The sequence below is a fragment of the Malaya genurostris genome, chromosome 2 (assembly GCF_030247185.1).
Source record: "Malaya genurostris strain Urasoe2022 chromosome 2, Malgen_1.1, whole genome shotgun sequence".
In the NCBI taxonomy this organism is placed as follows: domain Eukaryota; kingdom Metazoa; phylum Arthropoda; class Insecta; order Diptera; family Culicidae; genus Malaya; species Malaya genurostris.
Window position 1 is genome coordinate 235,230,306 of NC_080571.1, and position 23,339 is coordinate 235,253,644.

At 37.8% G+C, this 23,339-nt stretch overlaps 1 protein-coding gene across 9 annotated transcripts in view; it reads right to left on the bottom strand.

The window, feature by feature from the left end:
- Positions 1-1,066: 1,066 nt before the first annotated feature.
- The window catches only part of LOC131428201 (serine/threonine-protein phosphatase 6 regulatory ankyrin repeat subunit A), a 169,908-nt gene continuing 147,635 nt past the window's right edge, over positions 1,067-23,339 (bottom strand). For 6 of the 9 annotated variants that reach the window (XM_058591937.1, XM_058591939.1, XM_058591943.1 and 3 more), the window contains 4 exons: positions 17,125-17,354; positions 16,357-16,485; positions 2,343-2,475; positions 1,067-1,739 (listed from right to left, as the gene is read on the bottom strand). In XM_058591937.1, the coding sequence (XP_058447920.1) occupies positions 1,471-1,739; positions 2,343-2,475; positions 16,357-16,485; positions 17,125-17,354 (761 nt within the window). In that variant the 3' untranslated portion in view covers positions 1,067-1,470. Of the gene's footprint in view, positions 1,740-2,342; positions 2,476-4,731; positions 4,759-16,356; positions 16,486-17,124; positions 17,355-17,610; positions 17,823-23,339 lie in introns of all 9 variants that reach the window. The other 3 variants (XM_058591945.1, XM_058591938.1, XM_058591944.1) reach the window with 3 other exon arrangements.

Sequence of the window (23,339 nt, forward strand, 5' to 3'; positions counted from 1 at the left end):
AGTCATGGAAAAGATTATTTGGTTACGGATGATTATTTGTAAGTTTGAAGAAATCAATTCATGAATAAAATCGTAACACAAGTCGTACCATCGCTCATATACTTCGATATTTCATACATCCTTCTATATTAGAAACTATCAAAATGCTGTGTGGGATTCATTGTTGGCATTCAGATTAGCCAAATTGTGGAATTCTCTACGATATTAAATTCTGTTTGGAACATTTTTCTCGAACGCACAGCGAATAGTGCGCAAAGCTAATCGAATTATTCTAGATTTACACTAAACTGATGATTTTTGCCTTTAAGGTTATCTTAATAGTTATTTAGGTAACATTTAGAGCAATTAGATCGGATGATTTTGTATAATGTTCCTCATCGTTGCGCATTTTTCGTTTTCTTTTTCTCCAATGCAAACGACCAGTTACTGGATGAGGCAATCGCTCTTGTTTGAAGCGAAACTCACACTGCGAACGTCCAACAGCAGATATGCTCACAGAAGAACTAGTTGTTGATTTTCTTAGTTTAGGCTTGAGGAACGGAGCCTCATTTCCGTCATTGACCAGTTGAATAATGCCGGGTCTTCCACTGTCTTGGCGTAGATGTCTCCGTTCATGGATTATCATAGACTGAAGCTAGGAAACGTCCAACAGGGTCCATTTATAGATTCCGTGGATTTTGATGTTTTGTGGTTAACCCTATTGTTCCACTATTTAAACAATGTTTACGTAATAAACGTGATATTAATAATAATCTAACACCTTCTTCCATTCGTTTCGTGAAGGAATTAAAGAAAATATACCAACTAGGAAAAAGTTATTGAGAAATCAAACCTGGAGTAACTTCGTTATACTTTCGTGTAGTGAAATTTTGAAATTGCCCTCAGGAGAGCCTAATAAAGAAAGACGTAGTCCTACGTCAACTGTATACTTTGTTCTTGAAGTGTGTTAGCTGTCGACCTCTATGGTTAATAAATATTCGAGGGGCGATATCGCGATCGGTTCAGTAAGGTTCATATGTACAAAACGCATGGAAGCTATATGTGACGTGAATTGAATAACAAACAGTACGAATTCGATAAAAAATATATAATTTTCTTCATTTCTTTTCAAAATGTACAAGTTTTACAGCATTCTGTTAAATTTTTCTATGGTTTGCCAATATTAAAAATCTGCAAAAATTATCCTCAACGTATGGCCTACCGGATGAATTCTGAAGCTAGCCTAAAGTCTCGAAATACCTTCCAAAACATGGTTCGATTTTGATTCGCTTTGTACAATCTAGTGAATTTTTTCGTAATGTACAAAACAAAAGACAGATTTCTCTAGAAAAAAAATATTCACAGAATTGATTTGGAATGATTGACCACCTAGCCTAACACCTATCACTGGATCGCAAGTCTTTAAGTGTGCATCACCACCTGTTGGGGTTCGTGTCGTTGTTCCGTGTTTCTCCCTCCGTCCTTCAGCCTCTAGACCTGATTGGCGTTGACGTTGTTGCCCATCTGGCCCTCGTTGGGATTGTTTCCACCGCCTCCTCCGCCATTGGCCGTCGAGTGGTTGTCGCCCTCCGAGTCCTTCATCGAAGCGCTATCCTCGGAGTCGATACCAACCAGCTCCCGGTATTTTTTGGAGATTTCTACCCAGTCGGCAACGTTCTCGATTCGGGTCGTATTGGCAGTGGCGAAACTGACTTGCGAACCGAGAGGAGACAGATGCATGGCGGACAGTGCGGTGGATTCTGTTTGGTGCAGGGTTCACATGCATTCAGGTGCCCGGGAAAAGATAGATGACAAAAAAGAGATTAGACTTTAGATGGTATTCCAGGACAAGTTGAAGATCCATGAATGACGCCACAGAAAAAATATTATTGTAATTTTCAGCATTTCTAGCATGTACAGGCTAATTCTGTTTTCGTCATATCATTTCAAAAAGCATATCATACAAAACTGAATCTCTCCCTATGAGACTTTAATTGTAGGAGAAATTCAATTTTGTCTGAGAAGACAAATTTCTAAAAAAATTAAATGAGCTTAGGTTGTAAATTACTTAGTTTCTGTTCCAAAAATAAAAAAGAAAATCGCTTCTACGACAAATTCGACTTACTTAACTACAATACTATCAAAATGCTGAAATGTTAATGACAAACAGTACAATGATTTTTACTGCAATGAAATACAACATTTTTACGTTAATGTACTACCAGAACCAGTAAAACTAATCAAAACAAAAAACTGTACCATCAAAAATCAAAATCAACTGAAAACGGAAAGCAATCCAGGTTAGACGAAGGTAGAAAGGTAAGAGCTACTACGCCAATGCATGCTACCGAACACGTGCACACCTTTAGGAGCCACCTGACCTTTCTTCACTTTCGACAACCATTTGGCACCGGCTTTCGAGCGAGGGCTCTGCTGGCCCCGGTGGAGGTTCATCATCTGCACCAGCGACGGTCGCTTTTTCTTCTTTAATCTTGCCTGCGGGGACGGAGAATCATGAACGACATTAGCGGATACGACGAAATTAGGAAGAGGGGGAGAAAGAGAGGGGCTCAGTCGGATTAGGGGCAAAGACCATTTTTCGAGGGGTCCTTCCATGTATCAATGTTCATGCGCATGACGTTGCAGTTGAAGGGGGGAACAACTGCGATTGGCCTACTTTATACTGAAATGTGGTTAATTTTAACCTCGTAGATTGAATACCTACTACTTTGCACAACGATTTTTGATTATTAGAAACTTTTCGTCGAAGGCTGCTTTGTTCAATGCCGTTTGTAAGAATTCAAGAGGAAAAGAAGAGGTTGACAGACAAGAGTGACTGTAGAGAGTAGGAGAAGTGTTTGTGTCTTGCTGTGAATATTTACAAAATATGATATAAAAAGTATGTAGTTAAATCGTGTAAAATTTTATAAAATGTTGAAAAGAATACTTACAAAGGGTTGTAGTTATCAGCAGCAATAAGATTTGAATTGGATTTTTAGGAAGTGTTAAAATTCTCTCGATTGTCCCCAGTGCCTTGAGTGCCCATAGATTTCCATGTGCGCTACAGAGTGTCTTGAGTGCCCGTGAGTGCTTGTGGGTGACCTAAACACACTTAGAAGAAGACTGTATTGGTTATTACTGCAGTGCATTTTATTTTATTTATTTATCTTTACACGAAAGTTTGAAATTAGAATTATAATAATATTAATTATAATAATTATGGATTCAAATCAATCAAAAGATGCTTGGAAATATTTTTGATATACCCTCAAACAGAATCAGTGTTCAAAATAGGTCTACTTTTACAATAACTTATTTAATACATAGAAAGAATAATATCAAACAGAACAGATCGGTGCCTAGTATCCGTAGTTTTCAGTTCCTGCAGTTACCCTGGAGATGTTCAACTCACGCTTCTAGAATAGTGACTTTAAAACACCTTTTCTTGACGAAAGTTGTATAAAATTAACCGTTAAAATAACATTAAAAATAATCACATTTTTGGTTTTGTTTTTTTTTTTTGCAATATTTTTATCTTAAACTAATTATGAAAAGTAACAGTGCAGGTAAATTTGATGAATGTTAGTTTTAAACCGAAAAAAATACTCCGAACATATTAAAAGCAATAAATTTGCTCATAGAAACCTCCTTCCTAGATGAAGCAAATCTAGAAATATTTAGATATGAAAAGTACTAAGAAGTACTAAGTAGCACAAGTTTAAAATATCAGTGCGTGGTTGAATGGGAACCAATCGGCGACAGGATGTTTGTGTTGAAGATTAAAGGCCGTTTCTTCGACTACAGCATTATCAACTGTTCACGTGAGACAAGAACCGATGAAGAGAAGAAAAGCAGCAGGAACTAAACTTCGACAGCTGCCCACGGCAAGATGTGAAACTAGTAAACTCGTAAACTCGTCATCGGTGACGTGAACGCTCAGGTAGTCCGGGAGGCAATGTACAGGCCTGTAATCGGGCTGTAGAACAGTTTCCAACGACAACGGCCAACGATCCGTGAACTTTGCTACCTCCCGAGAAATAGTAGCCTGTGTGGCTCTTAGCCTCTCTTCCAGTAACTCCTATCCCTACCTCCCCGCGGTGCCAACTGGGGTACGAGTAACCATGGGAAAGATCGGGTAATCAACCCCGGTGGGGCCTTGGTCGTATGCTGACAGGGAAGGGGGTCCTCTTAGGAGGATGGCAGAGCGTCTGTACTCCATGTTAGGTGCGATTTCTGTTCTAGTATCCAGCGGCTGTGTCCCGTTCAGCTAAATCCAAGGAGGCAATCCCACCAATGGGATCGTCCTAGTGTTAGTTGGGACGTTAAACAGAGCAAGCACAATGATCCTCTGGCAAGACAGGGGGTTTGCGTAGGTCTAATAAGTCACCCGTAAAATATTCATTGCAATTAATACAGAAGAGAATACGACCCGGAACAATCGGCATAGACCTACGCGACGAAATAAGGACTACGACTGGAAACTTGGAACATGGAAATGCAACTCGCTAGGTTTCACAGGCTGCGACAGGATAATATACGACGAACTAAATCCTCACAACTTCGACGTCGTAGCGCTACAGGAGCTTTGTTGGACGGGACATTGGAACGACTACCTTCTACCGAAACTGTGGCACAACGAACGAGCTGGGAACTGGCAGGGCAAGATACGTCAGCGAGTGATTGGGTGGCAGCAGGGCTTGTATTGTGAATCCTCGAACGAACGAAGCAACAAAAAACATCTGCTGTGAACACTTTGCTTGACATAGCTGAATGAGAGACCTATATTAGAGAGAAACTGGATGTGTGAGAGTATATGCTACTGAGCAGACCAATTCCCCTTGCCAAGTAAATTGTCTGTGCTCTCAGTCTCAGTTAACACATGAACTAAGCAATCCATGACAATGTAATGAAATGAAGGGTTCGCTCTCGTTAGTATTGTACGAGAAAGAAGACCTTGCTTCACGGCGTGCTACGAGACGCGAAGCAAAGTCATAAAGGCAATGTTCACGGTTTATTTTCAAAGTGTAGGTTTAAAGAAATCATTTTTAACATAGTGTTCGCATTACAAGACTAAATTTGATCACATTTCAAACATACTTTAAACATTTTATAGCAGAAATTTTGCATTTGAGCCCATTTTCAAAACGATCAATTTGTTTCTTGGTAGTTTACACTGTGTATATATCCTAAAAAAACTCAAAGCAATGTTCTTTAAATTAATATTCATCGGAACTAAAAGTTATGAATCTAGTTTCCTCATAGGCATCTACAATATTAGAACAATTCATCAAATGCTAACCTCATGAAGCATAGGTCTCAGCAAGCGGGCATATTCATGAACTACTGAACGAACGAAGCAGCTCTCTTTGCTTGGGTTGCGCTGTGAATTCTACCTGACATACGAATGTGTGTGAATAGCACAGATGGTGAAACCCTTTTGTTCATATTCGTTGCTTCAATTTGCAAGCCCTGGGTGGCAACCGATTTTCGCTAGTATGTGTAAATTGGGAATAAAAGGCCATTTTTTTCAATATCAGCATCATTAACGTGCATTCTCCACAAGAAGGGAGTAATGATGACGAGAAAGAAGCGTTCTACGTGCAGCTGGAACAAGCTTATGGCGCCTGCTACGCAGAATGCCCAAGTAGGAAGGGAGGCAATGTACCGACCGGTAATCTAACCGAACAGCCTGCATGTCGCATCGAACAACCACGGCCAACAATGTGTTAACTTTGCGGCCTCCCGAGGAATGGTAGTCAGAAGCCAACGAAGGTGAACCGTTCGCGCAGAGGCCATGTGCCACAGGCCGATATGTGCAAGGACACCAACGGGAATCTTCTCACGAACGAGGTGAGGTGATCGAGAGGTGACGGCAGTATTTCGATGAGCACCTCAATGGCAATGTGGCGGAATACGAAAGTGGCGGCGCGGTAACGAACTTGGGAACGTGTGCGAAGGACGATAGACTGCTGGTCCCAGACCACCAAAAAATCGAGGAAGAGGTGATCCGGTTGAAAAATAATAAGGCCGCTGATCTTGACCAACTACCAAGCGAGCTACTAAAACACGGTGGTAATCAACTAGTCAAAGCACTGCCCTGGGTCGTTACCAAGATCTGGAAGGAAGAGATTTTACCGGGGGAATGGACGGAAGGAATCGTGTGTCCCATCTACAAAAAGGGCGACAAGCTGGACTGCTTCAATTACCGCGCGATAACTCTGCTGAACGCCGCCTACAAGGTACTCTCCCAAATCTTATGCCGTCGACTATCGCCGATTGCAAACGAATTCGTGGGACAATATCAGGCAGGATTTATGGGCGAACGTGCTACCACGGACCAAGTGTTCGCCATCCGCCAGGTGTTGCAAAAGTGTCGCGAATACAATGATCATCGATTCAAATCAGCCTACGACACAATCGATCGAGATCAGCTATGGGAAATCATGCACGACTACGGATTCCCGGACAAACTGATACGATTGTTCAAGGCTACGATGGATCGAGTGATGTGCGTTGTTCGAGTATCGGGGATAAACTCGAGTCCCTACGAAACTCGCAGAGGGCTACGGCAAGGTGATGGCCTTTCGTGTCTGCTATTCAACATTGCTTTGGATGGTGTGGTAAGAAAAGCGAGGATAGACATGAGTGTCACAATTTTCAGAAAGTCCGTCCAGCTTGGTTTCGCTGATGATATTGATATTATAGCACGCAACTTTGAGAAGATGGAAGATACGTACATCGGACTAAAAGCTGAGGCCAAGCGGATCGGACTAGACATCAATGTGTCAAAGACAAAGTACACGAAAGGCAGGAGCTCGAGAGAAGATAATATCAGCCACCCATTACGAGTTCTGATTGGTGGTGATGAAATCGAAATGGTCGACGAGTTCGTGTACTTGGGCTCACTGGTGACTGCCGATAATGACACCAGCAGAGAAATTCAGAGACGCATATTGTCAGGAAATCGTGCTTACTTTGGACTGCGCAGGACGCTTCGATCGAGCAAATTTCGCCGTCGTAAGAAGTTAACTATCTACAAACGCTGATAAGACCGGTTATCCTCTACGGGCACGAGTTCTGGACAATGCTTGCGGAGGATCAAAGCGCACTAGGTGTTTTTGAACGGAAGGTGTTGCGAACCATCTTTGGCGGAGTGCGGATGGAAGACGGTACGTGGAGAAGGCGAATGAACCATGAACTGCACCAGTTGCTGGGAGGACCAACCCTCGTCCAAACGGCCAAGGTTGGGCGGTTTCGGTGAGCCGGGCATGTTGTTGGAATATCGGAGAACAACCCGATTAAAATGATCCTCGATAATGATCCGACCGGTATAAGAAGAAGAGGCGCGCAGCGGGCAAGATGGATCGATCAAGTTGAGGACGACCTGCGGACCCTTCGTAGCTACCGAGGCAGGCGACGAACAGCCATGAATCGAATTGAATGGAGACGCCTCCTGTATACAGCAGAGACCCGCGTGGTCTACGACTGAAACAGTAAGTGAATAAGTTCATTTGTCTGTTAATGTATTAGTGTTATGTCAACTCACTGTGATGTTTCAAAATTGAAACAAACAAACAAAATAAATGATTTCGAAAACGATATAAATTTTTATCACAAACTTCCAGAGAAAATTTCTCGATAATAGTGAGCTACAGTGCTTTTAAAAAATACTGTATTATTCAGTGCAAAACATTTACTCCTTATTTATACTATTTCTGATTTCTGTCATTCGACGCTTTGACATTTCGCCTGTCAGATCTCGCTACACAAACTCAGGCGAGAAATTTAAAACAGTGTTCTGTTCGTATTTCAAATTTTCATAAATTTGGAACAATTTCGTCGAACAGTTTTAAATTTGTTTCAAATTTATGCTCGAGAAATAGAACTGGATCTCAGCGTTCAGTCGTAGATCTAAAATAGATCAATCCATACGTAATAAAACTTTACGAATTTTATGTTTTATTTAGGAGTCGGGTTAAAATGTGTACTAAGTGCACACAAGAAAGTTTTAATTTGCTTTAGCAGTTCAGTTAGCCGAAACTTGGTTTTGTTGAAGATATCTGAAAGTGCAGCTTGAAAATTGTATCACTCACAGTACAGTTGAATAAGAGTTCAATATGAACGGCTAATGCTAATCCGATGAATGTATAAATAATGAAGTTTCAGTTTGATAACTAAGTAATACTTATTAGAATATGAATTAACGAATATAGTAGATAATAAAAAAAATTAACAAAGAAAAATTGAGTGTTCGGATAGTGAAAATTAGTGGTATAAGCTCTTCCAAATTTGACCGTCATTTGAAATTTCAATTTGACTCACCCTATCTCAGGTCATGTGACGATATTCGCTGAGATTGTAACACAGAGAACAAACATCCAAGATCGACAAATTCTTGGATTCAAAAACAACCTGTGTAAAGCAGAAGAGCGGAATTTCGCTAAAAATCACCGTTGCGTACTATTTCGCATGCATGAATTGCCATTGTATGCAAACTCGAACACAAGAACTTATAAACGATTGCTAGGCTGCTCGAAGCGCCTCTGTAGGCGAATAGTTTATTTTTAATCTTTAATTTTTTTGGCAAAGTGATAATTAAGTAGCGAATCGCTACTTTGCAAACAAACGTAAAAATTTTCTTACACACAGTGACATCTCTAATTGAATGTCTGTTCTTCGTGATTGTAATATAACATCTGCAAATTTTGTTCTGCTATTTTCTATGGTGCGGTGCGATAGTTTTAGTCTGTGAATTATTGATATTTCCCAAAAACTACTAACTATAAAGTCATCAGTGGAGTGTAAAAATATATTGCATCAACAATGTGCGACAAATTTTTTAAGCTATGCAATAACATCAACAACTCACAATACAGTCTTTGGTATGTGTTCGACTAGGTGCGTTTTATATCTAAACGAGCAATCACGTTTACTCAAAATACTTACGAATACTTACAGGCATCCAAGGTATTTAAGGGCTTAAAAAACAACTGGGAGAATTGTATAATCACATCCTAAATAATGAAATAAGCAGCCTAAGTTCTTAAGTTTGAAGAATACAAGTTTTTTCGAACTAGAAATTTACTAGATTGTACTGTAACAATCTAACGTGACGTAAAACATCACTCTACGTTTGAGGCTTCCAATGATCGGTATAGAAAAGCAACAACTTTAAAAAAATCGTAAATCTATTTTCTCTGAATTCAAAGCTTTGATTGAGTAGATGTTTTCGGAATATTTTTCTAGCTTTAATATTGGGAAAGAGTGTAATATCTTTCCATTCACAAATGGGCTTAAAAGCTATCAAGAAAATCGAAGCACTAATAGTTCCTGACTTTTCTCCTTCACACCCTATCTCTTATTATATTTAGTACACAACCTGCCAAGTAGGTGTTGTTGAAACTTCAATTGATTCGATGTTTGAGTTGAGTTTGGTTAAACTTTTATCAGTTGGATACGGTAGAGGTTTTCCGCCATTTAATGAAAGATGGCGCCACCAGTAGATTTCAGACTGGAATGGTAATTTTTTTTGCATAAAAACAATTTTTTTAGAATCTATCAACATTCAAGCATTTGTATGTCGCAGTATATTTTTTGAGGGAAACCAAACAATGGGTGTTACGATCAAAAACATCAATTTCAACTTGACCCAAGTAATCGAAAGTTCTAATGAATCGGAAAGGTTTGGCTTAAATAGGTTACAAAATTCATGAATAGAAATTCAAGTAGCCCGTAATCCACACTTGAAAGTTGACGAACGACACAACTTAACTATCTTCCAAGCAGATCCGGGAATATATGGTTAAGTTTTTAAACTTGTTCTGTACTTTCAATCAGCGCTGTCAACTATACGAATTTATCTGTATTTGTATGGATTTTTTGTACTCGATACAGGAATACAAATATGCTCACTTAAAAAACCGATAATTCAATTTTCATACAGATAAATACCGATTTTCAGTTTTTGTGTTTGGTTCCATAGGATTAAACCAGGAGCGACCTTTTTTTTTTTGATAGCAAAACCAGTCCTCACTAAATAGATTTTTGATTGATTTTTCCGCCAAATATAGATTTTTGAAAAAAATAGCTGGTAGCTCTGCTCTCAGGTACCCAAAATTCTGTCGTGTATTTTTCTGATGTTCATGCGGAACTCAGTTAACAGTTTCTCGTGTGCTTTCGAGCTTCTAGAAAGCATTTTTCTTTTCAGATACTGCCCATCACTTGCTCCAAGAAACTTATGAGATGGGATTTATTGGTCAACCGACGTATCGCAGGAGGTTCAAATTCTTGGAAAGTACAGATTTTCACATTGAAGGCAAGCAGTGTTGTCCAATTGCGCAGATCTGAAACTTTGATGCGGGTCTTTTAGTTTATCAAATTTCGTACGATTTAAAGCCGAGAGATATTAAAGACAGATTTTTCATGTCCGAAATGATGTTGGAGCGACAAAAAAATAGTCATCCCTGCATCGTGACGGCGGCGAAAAGTGCACTCATCATGATTAATCTAAGCGCAAAAAAATATGCACCCATCCCGGCCAGCTTGTCTCGGTTTCACATTAATTTTGAGGAATTTGACGACTCTGTTTCAACAAACTTCGGTGTCGATTCTTAGCGTACAGAATCATTGCATGGTTAGTACTACGATCCTATAGATACAAAGAATTCAACCAGGTTCAGTCATAGGCAAACTGGCTTGTAAGACCCGGACATATCGACGGCAAAGCAAAATATTTACTTTTATTATTTTTACGTTTCGTCTTTGACTCATCAGTGCAGAGCAGTTCAAATTGAACTGCTTAGTGCTAAACTCGGCAGTTCAATTTGAACCGCTAAGCAGACGTAAAGTGTTAGCGGTTCAAATTGAACTGCCGAGTTTAGCACTAAGCAGTTCAATTTGAACTGCTCTGCACTGATGAGTCAAAGACGAAACGTAAAAATAATGAAAACGGTTATGTGCCCTAGCACAAAATTTGGCTAACCCCTAAATGACCATACCTGCATCGGCCAGAAAAGTCGAAAACACGTTTTCGTTCGGCACGTCAGAAAAGACATTGCACTTCGTTGCAAAACAAAAAGTGTTCTGTAAGTAGCAGAAACTTTACGTCTGCTTAGCGGTTCAAATTGAACTGCCGAGTTTAGCACTAAGCAGTTCAATTTGAACTGCTCTGCACTGATGAGTCAAAGACGAAACGTAAAAATAATGAAAACGGTTATGTGCCCTAGCACAAAATTTGGCTAACCCCTAAATGACCATACCTGCATCGGCCAGAAAAGTCGAAAACACGTTTTCGTTCGGCACGTCAGAAAAGACATTGCACTTCGTTGCAAAACAAAAAGTGTTCTGTAAGTAGCAGAAACTTTACGTCTGCTTAGCGGTTCAAATTGAACTGCCGAGTTTAGCACTAAGCAGTTCAATTTGAACTGCTCTGCACTGATGAGTCAAAGACGAAACGTAAAAATAATGAAAACGGTTATGTGCCCTAGCACAAAATTTGGCTAACCCCTAAATGAAAATATTTACGTAAATAGAATATTGCTCTACATATGGTGAGATAAGTAGTGTTTCGTAATTTTTCATCACGACAACGCTCGATCGCATGCATATGGAAAATTATGCTTCGATCACAGTATGATTATAACTTTTTCTCATGGAACTATTGACTTTGATAGATACAGAGTGCCCTTATCGGAACCTTAGTTTAGTCGTAAACTTGTAAAATATTACACGATACGTAAACCAAAGCATGCCATATTTTTTGGTGCGATGACTTGATGTCACATAAATACACATTTAAATCATAAATTTCTGTCTACTAAGATGTCAAATTTAGTTTGCTGTGAAATTATTCACACGACATCTTTTTGCTTGTAAATTTAGATCGAATGCGACGGTACTTTAATGTGCATCGATCGAGACGTAAATTTACATGATTTTTTGTGCAGTGTAGAAATTCAAAATTGGCTGGGTATCTTCTTGAATTCAACAAACTAACAACAAAGAATTTAGACTACACAGAAAGAAAAGATGAAACTTACACGATATGTAAACCGATAGTACTATGAAATAGACATCAGTTGAAACGAAAATCTGATTTAAAACCATGATTGATGTAAAATTACATTAAAATTCATTTAGTTTTTCATTGAACCAGACTGTATATTTACAAACCGCTTCGTTTTGTAATGTAAATTTCCATTCAATTGCCTGCTCCAAATATGTGCATGAAAATAAATGTAAATTCACAAAATATTTTTATCTGTGTAGAGTTCAAAACAAGTTTTGAAAATGAGATAAGTCTAACGAATGATTAAACATTTATTCACATCAAAGCACCAAATTTTAGGTAAGAGCATTGGAAACTTGCTTCTGATAGTTTTCAACTGTTATCTGAAGATCTTGACATTCTTGAACATTTTGGAAATTTATAATTAGGAAAATAAAATTTTGTATAAGGTTCAAAACCTCCATCATATTATCAGCGAAGGAAGCATTTAATGAGGAGAGACCAGTTTTTAGATCATTGTCACTCAACTCCAACATCCAGAATGTTTCAACCTGTTTAACCTAAATTCATTCAGTAACTATTTTTGTTTGTCAAAGTATGCTCAACATCTGAATGCTTCAATAAAAGACAAAGAGCGTTGCGATCGGAAATTTATCAGCCTAACGCATCAATATTCATCGTGCTTTAGAAATGCGCACCCCTCATAGTGAGTATGTGTGACTATCATCATGCCGTACTGTTTGATTTTGACGTTTGTTCTTCTGTTGGTGAAATAGCAGAGAACTAAGTGAAGCAACGCATCGAAATTTTGCTCTCGCATCGCGAAAATACGAACTACTTGCTTGTCAAGTCTGCAAGATTTTTAAATGTGACCAAATCAAGATTTTTAAATGTGACCAAATGTGATGTAATAAAAGTGTTCGAGAAACGTTCATTGATAGTCAGAAAGGCTGGATCAGGAATGAATGGAAGGCCTAAGACCACGAAAATGGCAAAAACAGTGACCTGTTGATTCCAGACGAACCCATGCCTCTCCATCCGAGATACCGCAGCAAAGTGTGCGGGAATGGCATTTACAACCAATTTACGCTTGTCGTAAATTCAAGTATGCCGTAATCTTTTCGGTGATGACACAATATTACATCTATAACCGTAAAAAAATGTTTGTTTCTGTGGCGATGTAAACTTTAGCTAAATTAACTGTGAAGTTAATGATATTACTTATCTTTACATGCTTTGAATTGTAAATTTAAGTATATTACAACGCCCCATTTATGTGCATCTATAAAGACCTAAAAATTTGCATGATTTTTTCTAAGTGTGTAGTACACAGCAAAAAATTATGAAATATGCAGGCGATGCAAATCTTCTTATGACACAATCCATAAGAACGTAATTCGTCTAATGACGGAATTTTACACGAATGACTAAAATATGTGTCAACTTTTTTTTCATAGGCTACGCGTTACCTTCATGTTTGAGCATTTTCTTTGCAATTGTAAGAATAATCATTTATCATCATTTTCGGCTTAAGTGTCGAGTTTAGAAGACATCAATTTATACGATTTTATTCTCTATTCAAACTTTATCTACAAGCGGTGTTGTTATTTAAAATTTGATCTTTATGTCTTTGACCAAATTTATGCATCTTCCGTACTGTTAAGTTCATCATTACAATGGTCGAAAAAATTGTAAAACGTGTTGTGCCACAATTGTTTCCCTGAATAAAGTTTTAAAAAAGCTTTTTCTCAAATTTCTAAGAATTAGTTCGATTCATTAAAATAGTCTTAAACTATTTGTCTCGTTGCTGGTTTGAATATTTTGCAGTCTATAAATTCGTTGTGCAATCAAAACACAGTATTGATAAATTAATTATCCCAGAAAAACTTTTTGACCCTATGTTCGGGATTGGGAATCGAACCCACGTGAACAGCGTGAAAGGCATTGAATCACCCGTCCCCAATTATCCTATTTTCTTTTCTCACTGAAGTTTCTTCAATATTTTCAAGCAGGGCCGGTGAAAGAGGTGGGTACGGTGGGTGGTACTACCCACCCAAAAATTTTCAAGGTGGGTAATTACCCCCCTGAAATTTCGAGCGAAAAACAATGGTAATATTGTTATTATTTATGAACTCAAGCATATTTTTATTGTAACTAGGAATAAATAAAATCAAAATTATCCAATACTTGTACTCAAGGTAGAGCTAGGATGTAAAGATATTCAATAGAAAGGTGAGACGTGACACGAGCCATTTGAGCAACCAGAAATCTTTTAGAAACCTTCAGCTAGAGGAGTTTAGCTTCAGCATCTCATCAATGCAAATCACTCGAGCCGGCGCACTTGCTATGCTTGAAAGTACATTTATTACCATTTACTAAACGGACCGGCTGTTACCAGAAGTTGTCACTTTCTTTTTGCGACAGCATTCTCATACACAATGAGTTCTTCACTGTATGGATATTTTTTTATCGATCTCTGTATAGCTATAAGTTCGTTTCCTCTGGTAGAATGTGAAAGTTAAGTTACTTAAAGATTTCTGCTTGCTCAAATGAACCTTGTAACGTCTCACCTTTCCGTTCTATATCTTTGCATAAATAAAATCACTCAACATCTTTTGACGTAGGTCTACGCCTTTGTTTTCGATACCGGAGTGCAAATTCAAAATACAGGAAATAAAACCGTACAAACAGTGATCAAGGTTTTTATTATCTACATCTCAACCATTACTTAACTGATTTTCAATATATTTTACTTGGAAATATTTCTACGCGTCGATTCGAGTAGATAAATCCATATATTTTAGGTAATTGGTGAATAAAACTTAAATTCAATTTACATTTTCAGATTCAGTATCGAAACGACTTACACTCTGTGCGGTTCGATACTGTCGTAGAGAAGGTTGTTAACTCATCGATCAAAAAATCCAAATAAACATAATTTTTTTGAGTAAAATGCAATTCGTTATTGTACTTTTCGATGTTATACTTATAGAATGATTTGCCCATGGCTTCCAAATCTTTTGATGGTGCTTTCCTTTTCCAGATAGTCGTTGTTAATTATATCTCGAGTATCTAAAAACTGACATCATGATAGTTCTAGTTACATGTTGCGTTTTTGGCTGGCTTTCCCCGTCTGAATGCTGATATGACTCCAAAAATGATGGATCCATGTTTCGTCCACTGTTTCATACCAACGCACGAAATTCTTTTTCATTGCGACTAAAGAGTGCCGATCAGCTCTTTGGATCCTCGATGCCTTGTTGCTTTTATTCGATTGTGAACGAACGAGGCACCAATTGTCATGCCCAGATTTTCGTGTAAGTCTATTCATCTCAGCACATCTAGTCCTACAAACTTTGATTTTGCGTTCATTTATCACGGTTTTCAAAATTTGCTTATTTTTTTTCGGATGAATGATTTATTTCGCCTCGTTCCAAATCAGAATACCACAAATCTCTATTTTCAGTGGATCCGGGTAACATTTCTCAAACCATTTCTGGGCTGGCACGGTTTTCTCCTTTTAAAAGGCAATGTTTTATCAACACACGGCATTCGTTATTACCATTTTATTTTTTAAAAATGAATATGTAACGTCCCTCATATGTCGGTAGGTCCGATTGACATATGTCATCTGAAGGTTGGTACTTTCGTAAAATGACCCAGTCCCGGAAGTCAGTTTTGAACAATGTGTTATAGATATCAGCGGTTGTTTGTAGATTTGTTTTGTGCGCCGTTCGATTCTCGCGAGACACATTTTGATAGAAAATTCTCAAAGAATAATTTTAGAAAATTAGCAGACACAAATAAGTTTTTGCGGAATATTGGCAGTGATTTTGAAACTAGCTGTCAACAGGTCGAACAACCCCACAATAGTTTTATGTCGTATTAGCCCTCAAATACGCAATTTTGTTTCAAAACAAAGCACGGAAAACGCTTCAAACTTCTAATTTACGCGTAAAGTTATGTCGAAACAAAACATTATTCAAAATCGACCTTACACTTTTAAGGGATAAATATTATTTCTATAATATCGTTCCCCCCAGTACGAAAAATTACCCACCATCGCATCACCCCAAGCCAACTAACTAGATTTTGTTTAATGATAAGCCTCACAAAATCTAGTGAGTTTTGATTAATCTTTAGGTATTCTTCATAATTTCTCTTAGCTTTATTACGTTTTTTGAAAAAAGTAACCTGGTTATGTGAAAACGCCGATTAAGTAAGTAAGACCTGCGATATGAAACTTGATACATTTTGACCGCACTTTCATTTAGGATACAATTTTAGGGAGCTACCCACCAAAAATAAAAAATAGACAGAGACAGATAGGAAACCCTGCCCCCCGGGATCATCGGTACCATCGAACTTACCCTTAGCTTTTCAAAGATCCACACGAACCAAGTGGTGACCAGATTCATCGGTGACGGTGCCGTCGATGTTCGGTGCATGTTACGGATTAACTTGGACAGACCGTACTTCCACTCGATATCCGATTGTGCCTAGTTTTTTTTGTTTATTTGTTTTGCAGTTTGTGGTGCGGTGTTTGGTTGATTGTTTTGTAAAGAAAGGTAGAACAAAGAGAAGCAAAATGCTGAAGCAGTTTAGGCGACTAAGCATTGTTATTTCAGTTGGAGGGAGCGGGAAAGTAGATTTGAATCGATAGATGAAAATCGAAGAAAAGTAGAAAACTAATAAATAGAGAAAATGAAAAGAAAGTGTAAGAAAAGATATGGAAAAGAAGAAAGAAAGAAAGAAAGATAGTAAGAGCAATTTATTTGGTCATATAACGCACACCCACCAGGTCACTGACGAGTCGGAACAGATTCAAGAACCGGCTTGAACCGGCTTGGTCAGCTCCAGCAGGTTCCTTCATCAAATGGGAATCGTTCAAACGCGTCATTGATCCCACTTCGGTGGAAGATCAGAACGTGAGTTTTTTTTTATTATTTTGGATAGAAAACAGAGGGCAACAAGACAGGATGTAGAAGCCCGAAAGATGGGTGTGCGCCCTTACCAGAATAAACTACAAACTTGGGATGTCCAGAAACATACGGGTATGAAAGAGCGCTTGGTAGTTAGAGGGTTTTGAATGTAACTAGATAATTTCAGTTGGTTTAGGTTCGTAACACAAGTGATACCTGAATTCTCTGGTATGTGTCAGACATCATAGCAATGAGCAGATTGATAAGTACAACAACTGATACCAACATGTAAATGCCAAAGACAATTTTGAACAAGTACTCGGTCCAATACGGTTGGGTGCGCGGTGTATTCTGTGTCATTTTATCAATTTGTGTTTGATCGGTGTTGGTTTGACCAAATACAGCGAAAAAGAGCAGTTCAAAGGACGTGATCGGGTTCATGCGCACTGGTGGCCAGCAGGCGACAGCAAATCGGCATTCAGCAGCAAACGCAGCAGGGCGGGGCGATTTCGAAGACACATCGTCGTCGTTTTTACCGGTCGAATCGGATGACGACATTTGGGATTCGTGCCAGCCAGGATTCGTGGCCGTCGTCCCAAATATGCCACCACGCAGATCGACGCGGATTTTGGGAAGGATTTTGAAAGGAAGAGAAAAAGAAAAAGAAAAAACATAGATTTAGCACCGGGGCTGGCAACTAACCTGAATGCGTTGATAGGTATCCGACATCATCGCGATAAGAAGATTAATTAGTACTACTACGGAGACTAACATATAAATGCCAAACACTATCTTGAATAGATTCTCCGTCCACTCAGGACGCGTTGTCCGCTGCGAGTTGATGTCGTCCGGCGAGGTTTGGCCGAACACGGCAAAGAACAGCCGCTCGAACGCAATTATCGGAGTCATCGGTACTGTGCCCGGATCGAACGTTAAACGGAAGGTTGAAGGAAAACGAAAACAAGTACCTTATTAGCTAGGGTGATACCTACTGCGGGAACGCCTTAACACTGATACCAATCTATTTGTCCAATTCGATGGTGTTTGTTGTTGTTGTTGTTATTGTTGTTCTAGCTGTTGTTTTGTGTTGATGCGGGGCTGGGTGGTGTTTCACAGTTTGGATAAAGTTCATTCATTCAAAACTAAAAATAGTCTATAAAACAATGAAGGCTACAATAAATTAAGCAACGAATGTAAGTGAAATGAATCAAGAGCCAGTTGAACGTCGCACATTGTCATACCTGTTTGTTTTGTTTATTCGTTTTATTGTTATTTACATTTGATCATTACATTACAGATATTTATGCAAAATAAGAGTAGACGGTTACTTGAAGGAGAACTCAGAAAAATGCTTTGTGTTTTTGAAATAATTTTCATGTAGGATCATTGCACTAAACATGCAATTGTCTTTTTTGATTTTTTGAATCGACTGCAAAGTCTGTTGAAACAGAAAGGCAAGTTTATAGAACAATTGACGGATCCAACCAACTCTTCTGCGATCGTTGCGCTGCTCGAGTGGCGAGCTTAGAACTAAGCGATGGTGATAATTTTCAGATTTTGCCTGAAGATTCGAACAAAGTTCAGAGTTTTTATTTATTTTTTCTTATGAATCGAATACTAACTTACAAAAACTTGTAAAAATTTGGTGAAAAAAATCGTTCATTTATGATTCAGAATCTTTCCAAGGTATGTTTGTTTGATATTTATAGAGAAAACGTAAGATGAAATATCAAATTCGAAGAAGTGTCGTTGGGTACTGTTTTCATATCTGGGACATTCTATGTTTTTATGGTTGGATTTTGAGATTAATTGATAAATTATTATCAAAAGTTGTTCTACTCGTCTATTTACTCATGTTTTATCACCTAAATCAAATCTGTATGTGAACTGAAAATTTCAAATTTCATCCGAGATCTTCAAGTGTATGGGACAATTTCAAATCATACGTTGGATGACAAAACGTGAATAATCATTTTTTAACCATATTTGTAAGGTTTTGCCATCTGCATTTGTTCAAACTCACAGACTTAAAAATTTTTACATGTTATTAGATGCACATAAATGGAGCATCGCTGTTCACGCAAATTTACGTGGAAGAACATTTAATATTGTGTCTAAAACTCCATGACATGAAATTCATTGAAATAAAAAAAAAAGAATTTTGTAGCAACCCACCGCGACTTGAACCAAGAATCATTGGATCGCAAGTTCGTCTGATAATCGACTGAGCCACAGAAGCATGCGTCTGATTGGCCGGTGAAAGGTGCATTTAAATGCATACAGTCGCACCTGCTAGTAGAACGCAAGTTACAGTCGAAACCAGTAAAATTCAAGCTCATCTAACATTGAGTCATTACAAATAAATTTTTCCGTCATTTGACAAATTAAGTCTTTATGAATTACATCGTATGAGGGATTAATTCGCCTGTAAAATTCAAATTTTTTTGGAGTGCAGGTAAGTTGAAAAATTCGTCCAAAATTTTTCTAAATACATGGGATATGTCAAAAAAATCACCATAACGCTATCTCGTGGTGATCACACTGATTGAATTCTTCAATAGCTAAGTAAACCCTTAGACAAGTTTTGGTACATTCCTTACGCGACCGTCGTACCGTTCGCATGCTAATTCGTGGTAGAGCAGTTGTGTGTTAATCCGTGCTAATCCGCTTCTGGGTCAATTAAATATTAATCTTTTGTTTCTGTAAGCTAGTGCACCAGACCAACACAAAACAGTAGAAACAATACCATTAGGCAGTTTCAACTACTAGTGTATTGAAATACTAAATACTTTGAATAGTGATCGTGTGGCGTCGTGAACCGGTTCTGTGTGCTTATTTTCTCTTGGAGATTTTTTTTGCACACATGCACAACTACATTATGTGTGATACTGTTGGCTTGGATATCGTTTAGAGATTGTTTATTGTGAAATAACAACAAGGGTTGCCCTCCTAATTTTTCCCGCACGTATAGTAAGCTGTGCCATGTGCCATGTCGGAAGATTCCAATTTGCCTGACCTTCTCCCAGATGAAGAAGTGAATGCTTCTGAGGGGCTGTTCATAAAAGACGTCACGCTTTTTTTGGCAATTTTTGACTCCCCACCCCCCCCCCCCCCCCCTTTGTCACAAATTGTCACAGCAGCAAAGACCCCCACCCAAGTAGCACACGTTATTACACTTCAAAGACAGTAACTTATATGACACAAATTCATGGACCAAGTTGAAGACTTTGCAACGTACATTATAACTGCTATGTAACCTGAAAAGCTTGTGCGACTTACCAAGGGTTGCCAAACAACTTCTCAGTAACGAATATTTGATTTGATTCAGCGCGCACATCAGTCACAATGAAACAGAAAATATAAGTTTGTGTTAAGTTACAATTTGTTGATGTTTTTCCCATTCAACATTTACGACCAAAAATTGGCATCCGATAATGAGAGCTAAAATATAGTATTCAATATTCTTTAAATTCACTATATCTACTCAAAATCTAAGTGCCATTCGATATTTATGGTGAAGTTGATCATTGTACTTATTGAAAACATGCGCGCCTTCGATATTTTAGGTATCAGAACATCGACATACAAAATAATATTCATATTTTTATTTTCGTCATATGAAATTTATAGCTAAAAAGTCGAAATGTGTTTAGTTAGAACTTTTTTGTGATTAATATTAGTTTTTCATATACCAAAGTTAAAACAGTTGACCAATCGCAATAAACAAAAATTGCACTTTTTTATGGACAAGTTACATGTCCTACTTGGGCACCTCCCCTATGTCACATGTCACGAATGCAAAATGAATAAAAATCATCTTAATATGTATGACAAACCATACAAATATGAGGGAAAAATCGATTTATTACATGCGGTCATTAGATTTGAAAATATCTGTAAAATTACAAAACCATCGAAATTATTTTATTGATATTAATATTAAGTATTTGATTGGAATTGATGAAACATTTAAATCATCTGTTTTAATTCTCCTAGGGGTACACAGATATATTATTTCTTTAGCTAAGGAAAAATATTTACCTAGTATAGCATATAGGGCTGAGAAAATAAAGTTCAAAACCTCATCAAATCGAGATCACTGCCGAAGAAGATCGCTTGTGATCTTTCCCAATAAAGATCACTCCTGATCAGTGATCAGTGATCTTTAAACCACATCGATCAAAATCGTAACGGATCTTCCGTCACACAAAATTGGTAGTGATTTTGAGTTAAAATGATTCTTGAGTCATGTTAGTTCAATCATTGGATGATTCGATCAGATTTGGTCTTGCTGTCAAATACAATTTGCAAAACATAGTCGCCTGTATCTTAGTTAGCCGAGCGTTTTGATCTTTTTACCTTCGCTGAAAATGTCAAAGATTTCGATGTGTAAGAATCCTGGTGGATACGGTTGTATCGTTTGTGTTGAATATCCGTCAGCCTCACCTGCCTCACCAGTCGGTCACCAGAATGTCTGCCAGCCATATTTTCCCCGCTGGCAGCGTTTAGTCAGCCATCTGGCAGCCATGTATATGCGGGTATTACCATCATATCTTGTATTGACGTTCCTGTGCTGTCATAGCAATACTTCATATTTTCTTGATATTTAATCGAAGGAATCTTCTTGATAGATTAGACAAAATCTATTTAGCATCAAGATTTGTTATTATATCTTATTTCGTTATTGATGAGGCATACCAATTTCATTAAGTACAATTAATCCAGTGGTTCCTTTTTCAAATGGAATATAATTGAATATACTGCATCAGAATAAGATAAGAGAAATTCTTATGATATACTATTCTCAAAGCTAGAAAATAAAATTACTGAAAAACTCGTTTTCTATAAATGTTTTGCTCTTGCTTTGAAGTTACAATGATGGAATTTTATATTTGGTAGCTATTTTCGCATGCAGACTTTGCAATGATTTTTGATATTTTAATTCTTATTTCAAACTAAATAATGTTATTTTCTACCATAGAGATGTTTGGTTTTAATAATTGGTTTGCAAATCACTTCTACCCGGGCTGTTACTTGTGTGTATGATATTTAAGCTAAACAGGGTAATTTAATCAGCTGCATGACAGGCTTTATGATTGAACATGTTTTCCTTATCATTATAATTATTGATAATCACAGCATATATGGTAATATTATTTGCAGGTTTTATTGATATTACTCCGCCAACATGGTTTTGCTGAATGAATTTTAAATACATCAAGAAGCATGAAATTTCGATGCGACCGACCAAACAAACTTTTTGAAATTCTTTTATTCTTTGTGTGGTTATTATCCACATCTGCTTACTACCTATCATAAGATTTCCGAAAGTTAAAAATCCATAATTCCAAGCGATTGCTGCACCCAAACTCATATACATTGACTAAAATTGTCAGTGCATAACTTAAGTTAAACCGTTTGAAGGCATCCTTTTTATACTCATATTAGGCAAAATTTATTAATTTCGCTAATTTACTCACCCTCCATGCACTTTTGCTATCACAATAGAAATGATCTTTTGCATCATTCATTTCCGAATTTAAAAGAAGAAGCTTTTGCATCAACAAATACACGTTTTCGTATAGAATGTAAACGTCTATTGTGGAGATTTTTTCATGAAAATAGGGCAAAGCAGTAATATAATTAGTTATTTAAAAAATGCGCTGATTGAAAATATTGGACGTCACATTCCAACAACCCTCCTTCCTTCCCCCTGTCACAAAAGGTTACGTTTTGTGAAACACCCCCTCCCCCTTGCAGCATGACGTCTTTTATGGACAGCCCCTGATGACACTAAAGCTGGGCTAAATAGGCTAAATAGGCTAACGAGATCGTTCAATGTGTGCTTCTCACGCGAGAGTATCACGTGTACATTCCTGCTCGCGAAGTCGAGATTGACGGCGTGATCACCGATCCGAGACTGACTTGCGAGGTCGTTTTTGTGTACGGGTGAAAAAAGTCTCTATTGTAAGAATGGGCCGCATTACCTCTCTGATTGTTCCGCGTACAAACTGCGCAAGGATGAAATGAAGCATTCCCTTGAACAACATTCCAAGCACTCTTTTGTTGAACGCCACCACATAGACCAAAATTTATAACTGTTTTATCCCCCCGATGATTGATAAAATTTACTGTTTGTGCACTTGGGTTGTGAACCGTTTCGCGAATGATTTTTACTTTTGGTTAAAATTCTACATAACTATCGAATTATTTTTATCAAGTTGTTAAGTTTATCTAATACTACGGCCCAATTCAAAGTTTGACTAATGGAAAATTATTTGGATTTATTTTGCACTGAAAATGAAACGATAACAAATGGTATATTGACTGCAATACAGTGAACGTAAGAATTTAGAGTTTGACAATATATTGAAATTTCTTATTGTTTTTTTTACTGTTAATATAAAAGAAGTTTCACAGAAGTAATTTTT